Source organism: Diachasma alloeum, unplaced genomic scaffold (genome assembly GCF_001412515.2).
Source record: "Diachasma alloeum isolate Michigan unplaced genomic scaffold, Dall2.0 Dall_scaffold_00808, whole genome shotgun sequence".
Taxonomy (NCBI): Eukaryota; Metazoa; Arthropoda; class Insecta; order Hymenoptera; family Braconidae; genus Diachasma; species Diachasma alloeum.
This window is the reverse complement of record NW_021680938.1, coordinates 79,752-84,719: the sequence shown is the minus strand read 5'-3', so window position 1 is coordinate 84,719 and position 4,968 is coordinate 79,752. Positions and strand designations below refer to the sequence as shown.

The 4,968-nt window shown below is 35.1% G+C and overlaps 1 protein-coding gene across 1 annotated transcript; it reads left to right on the top strand.

The window, feature by feature from the left end:
• Positions 1-2,989: 2,989 nt before the first annotated feature.
• On the top strand, positions 2,990-4,731 carry LOC107044796 (serum response factor-binding protein 1-like; the record flags this gene model as incomplete). Its single annotated transcript, XM_015266827.1, has 1 exon — positions 2,990-4,731. A coding segment is annotated over one exon (1,473 nt), but the record flags the coding sequence as incomplete, so codon positions are not given.
• Positions 4,732-4,968: the final 237 nt, after the last annotated feature.

Genomic DNA, 4,968 nt, shown 5'->3' with positions numbered 1-4,968 from the left:
GGCCATTGGGTTTACAATTTTGTAAGGCCAATACTCATTGGTCGATGAGAAAAATGGTAGGAGTTGAGGGTGGAGACTGGTTAGGAGAGAGAGAGGGTCCGTTTTTGGAACTCGAGTGGTTGGGTGCAATAGAGGGCTGGATGGAAATTGGTTTATGACGGTCGGGTTTCTACGCGACTAAGTGCACTGCAAATAAACGGTCGTTCGAGAATGTGTACCCTTGGGATTAAATAATAAATGAGGACGAGGATTAGGCTGGTGGACACTCTAAAATTATTGTGTTCGTTTGGTAAATTAGTTTGAGCAGACTGGGAAAGTACGCGGGCGTAGACTTCTATAATAAAATGCTATTTGAAATGGACGGGGAAAACACGTAGACGTAGACATCTATAATAAAGTGCTGAAATATTTTCGATGCTTCTAAAACCGTAATAAAACCGTAAAACTGAGTGATTTTCCCGGGCAGATGTTCAAGCAATAATATTTTTAAGAGATTAACAGAATTTTGAATAATTACTTTCTTTCTGCAATAATAAAATATGTTTCGATTCGGAACAACTGTTATTAAATTGACTGTGATAAAATGAGAGTTACTTTTCATGAGATTTGTAAATTTGCTGATACACATCCGAGAGCCAAGAGTTTTCGTGGTGGAGAAGATTTACAAAAATTTCTCTCCACAATTCCGATTGTTTGCGGGTTCTCTTCAGGTGAGTAATTACTGAATTGTCGTATTGAGCTCTGGCTGTAATTCAAGAAATCAGTAATATATTTCATCATATTTTTTTCAATTCATAAATTTCCAAGTTAATATTGGAAATCGCTTTTTTACTTACATGGCAAAAAGAAATCCTCTTCAGTGAAATGTAAAGAACAAACTCTCATGGAATTCGACACTTTTTTGCCCATTCTCAATATTTTAATCCAAGCCGTACGTCTATCAATAATTTCTTCTTCACCGAACTTATTAATTATTGTAACTGAATCCACGTTTTGGCGAGGAAAACGATAAAATCTAACTTTTGAATTACCACAAACTTTGCTGTTCATCCATACACACTGCAAAATGTTTTATTCTTGTTTTTCCTCTCCGCAAACTCCATGATCAATCAAATGTAATTATTCTCAATATTCGACTGAATCAATTAGCTTCGATGATTGTAAAATATCGTAATGATAAAAACATTGAGCGAAATGATGTTTATTCTTGCGAGAACAGTTCTGGCTCCGAGTTCAACCTGCTAGCTGACAGCTCTGCGACCTGCCCGAACTAGTAATCAATTGAGCCGCTAGAGCGCCTGTACATTTGCAAGAGATCCCAATATTGAAATGATTCTCACAAAATTTAATGGGAACTTAATAATGAGAATTATAAAAAAAAAAATTCGTCGATTCAGTTGAAAGTTACAATCAAGTTTGCGTGATAATTTAACTCTTATTATTTTTTGAAGAACAATTTTAGAGGTTGATTTCAACAAATATTTGAAAGTATTTGGAATAAAAAATTTTGAAAAATGGATTTATTTTCATTGAAAAAAATTGTTTTTCACATCAGATCTTCACACAGCTGCAGGGGATGAACCATTAGGAATAGCGGTAAAATGCTCTAGAAATGGTTTGTAGGGAATTTTACACTCGCCAATTTAGTAGTTTACGTTGTTAAAGTAGCTCTACCCTTCGGCCGCCCTACCCTTTTCCACTAAATTACATGGAAAAAATTTGAAAAAATTCATACCCAGTCAGTATTATCTAAATTAAATTTCGCAAAATATTGATATTTTTTCAAACATTTTCCTCTTATAAATAATAAAACTTGTTTGCAAAACGATGGATTATTTTTTATGAGGTGTCAATAACATTCTTGATTTTGTCACATCTAATGAAAAAAAATTCAGATTTTAATCTTTGATTACAATGGAAATGTTGATTTTCACATAAGACATTGGGTTAAATCCTGATTTGTAAAAATTTCGTCTTTGAAAAAGCAGAACGATAATTAAATTGAGAAAAAAAATTAGAATTACGAATCTAATCGAGTTTTCTGCAATTTTTTTGCAGTCTTCAGTAATCTTTGAATTTACCGTAAGGGTAGAGCTACTTGAAGTGGTAACGGAAGCGCTCGCATGCTTCCCCGTCAGTGTAGTAAGTATCGCAGAAATCCGGCCTAACGGCATTGAAGGTTTCCGGAGGGCGTGGGTTGCACTTAAAAAGTACAAAATCCCAAGAAAAAATGATAAATAATTTATATACCTGCAACATTCAATATTAAAAACACTGTCACAGTAAAGTCCCAATAAAGCAGGTACTGCGAAAATGATGGGCCAAGGCTAGACCATTCCTAAACTCCAGGGGAGGAAATCTTCATTCTAAAAAGTGTATTGAAATCTTGAATACTGCACGTAGGGCGAAATAATCAGTAAAAAAATTCTATTGGAGAGCTACGATGAAATGTTGACAAACAAATGAAAAGTTGCTGCGAAACGCTCAAAAAGATTTTGTGTTGAAAATAAATCAGTAGGAATACCCCTCAGATACAAAAGGGGTATCGCAGGATGCTGGTTGCATACAAACATTTTACTTGAATCAATGTCAAGTTTTGCAGGTCAAATAACCCGAACACTTGCCAGGGATTTTCTTGTGACACTTACTACATTTTATACAAGGAAGTTTGATAGAAACACGCCATCTATTTATCTTTAAACTCCAGTGGCCTTTCCCGAATCATCATTTGCTTAGCATCCCGACTAAATAGAATTACCTATCGATGCATTTCTCTTTTGTTATTAATAACGGGGTTTTTCCGAAAGTTCACCAATTTGAAACAGTAGATGGGTTGAATGCAACGATTCGATAGGTCGAAATTTTGAAGAAAAAAAAGTGAAATGTATTACATTTACTTTTATTAGTCAGAATGTAGAAGTTAATCAGCTGAGTATCCCTTGTAACTGGCCATTTACATTACTTACTATGAGAAAGTTGATAAAAATCAATTCTTTGTTTTCAGATTATCCGTATGAGAGCAACAGTCCGCAAGGCACGTGTTGGTGTCATTTGGAAGATTACCAAACAAGCAAAACTCTTTAAAAACCGAAAACATGGGGATGAGAAAACCCTCCAGAAATGTAAAAAAAAATCGGAGAAATTAATAAGAGAAATAAAAGCAATCAAAAGCCTCAAGGACGATGATATCGCAAAATTCGCGATTCTCAATACGAGGAGTCTTGATGAAGTACTCAGAAATTCCAAAATTGATAGAAAGACTCGAGTAATGACGAAATTGGCATATCACAAGGTTTTGAAAGTTGCAGTTGATAAATTTAAGGAGAAATTCCCGCATTATCAATTAGGAAAGAGACAATTAGCGAATAATAAATTAACAGAATCTTTGGGAATAAAAGCTCTTCCTTGTAAACTTAAAATAAAATATCTAGGAGAAAAAGATCAGGGAATAAAATCAGATAATGCTAATGATAATTGCAATAAAAATGGAAATTGCGAAGATGATGAAAGATCTGCGGAAGAGACATCCTTAGTGTCAAGTGATTATTCTGAAAATTGTGATAAAGAATTAATTTTAAGTACAGAAAGTGAAGAAGAAACTCCAGCATTTGAAAAACATGGAATCAAACGTAAAAAATCTTTACCTTCAATAGAAAATCGAAAACTAGCATTGAAAAAGGCCGAAAATCGAAAATTTGGTAAAGGAAAAATGAATTCATCTTCCTACTGTAATTCAGTAACATCAAATATCGTAGAAGAAACTCCCGAGCAAATCCCTTCAACCCCTTTGAAACAATTTCCAAAACCCTCCAAGAATTATGAAGAATCGCTCTCGAAGGATTCGTCTAATAGTAGTTTAACACCAGAACTTAAAAAATCTCCGGAAAAATCTCGAAAAAGTAGACCAGTGAGTAAACTTGCTTCGGTAAAACGTCTGAAAGTCGGTGAGTCCCTCGAAGAAATCGATGGAATATCAGAAAATTATAACTTACCTCTTCTCGAGCATAAAGATGAGTTGGACACAGTAGAGGACTCTTTCTTCATATCTGCAACACCCGAAGGGGTTTACAAGTCCATAATCGTCCCTCGACCAAACTCAGGAACCGCGGGAGATGAGAATTCTCACAATCGATTCAAAGAATCATCCTCGAGGACACAAAGAAGTGCCCATTCTTCTGATCGCAGTCTGGAAATATCTGGCTTTCAAAAGTATCACAAAGTGCGGCAAAATGATTTTGAAAGGCGTAGAACAGACTTTTCTGGGATACAAGGCTCATTAAAGGACAGTTCTGGGATAGAGTTTAGAAGAGATAAGAAATTTGATAATACGAAGGGTAAAAATATGACCGGAAAGGAGGATTATAGTGAAAATTTGCACCCATCTTGGATCGCCAGGAAAAAACAGCAAGAGATCTGGAAACAGGGATTTCAGGGGAAAAAAACCGTGTTCTGTGTTGATTAAGGAAATTTATGTCTTTACATTATGTGACGTTTTCGGAAAAAAATTAATTTGATTGAATAAGTTAATAAAACAAACAATGAATCGCTGTAACATTTATTTTTGTATTCCTTTATTTTTCTATTCATTCGATGGATATGACTATGCCATTAAAGGCCTCTGTGCCCACCCGTGACTTTACTACATTGATTATTATTCAGGGGAGAATGCACTTGTCACTGATGTATGTTTTTTTCATTGTTAATACATAGATGCGTTTTTTGTAGTTTTCATTGACGATTTATATGATTCATTTCTTTTTGGAAAGAGTTCTCTGTTTTTCGGCGTGAGTAACCAATTGGGAGTCAACGGAGAGGCCTTTCCGTCTTCTCACTGCATCAATGTACTTTTTGACACGATTTGTGCTGTCACCTTTCTCACCAAAGTGCAGGTATTCCTCTTCAGTTGATGGTATCCAGAAGGGATCCTGTTCGATGACCTGAAAATTATTGATTCAATGTTGTGTTGGT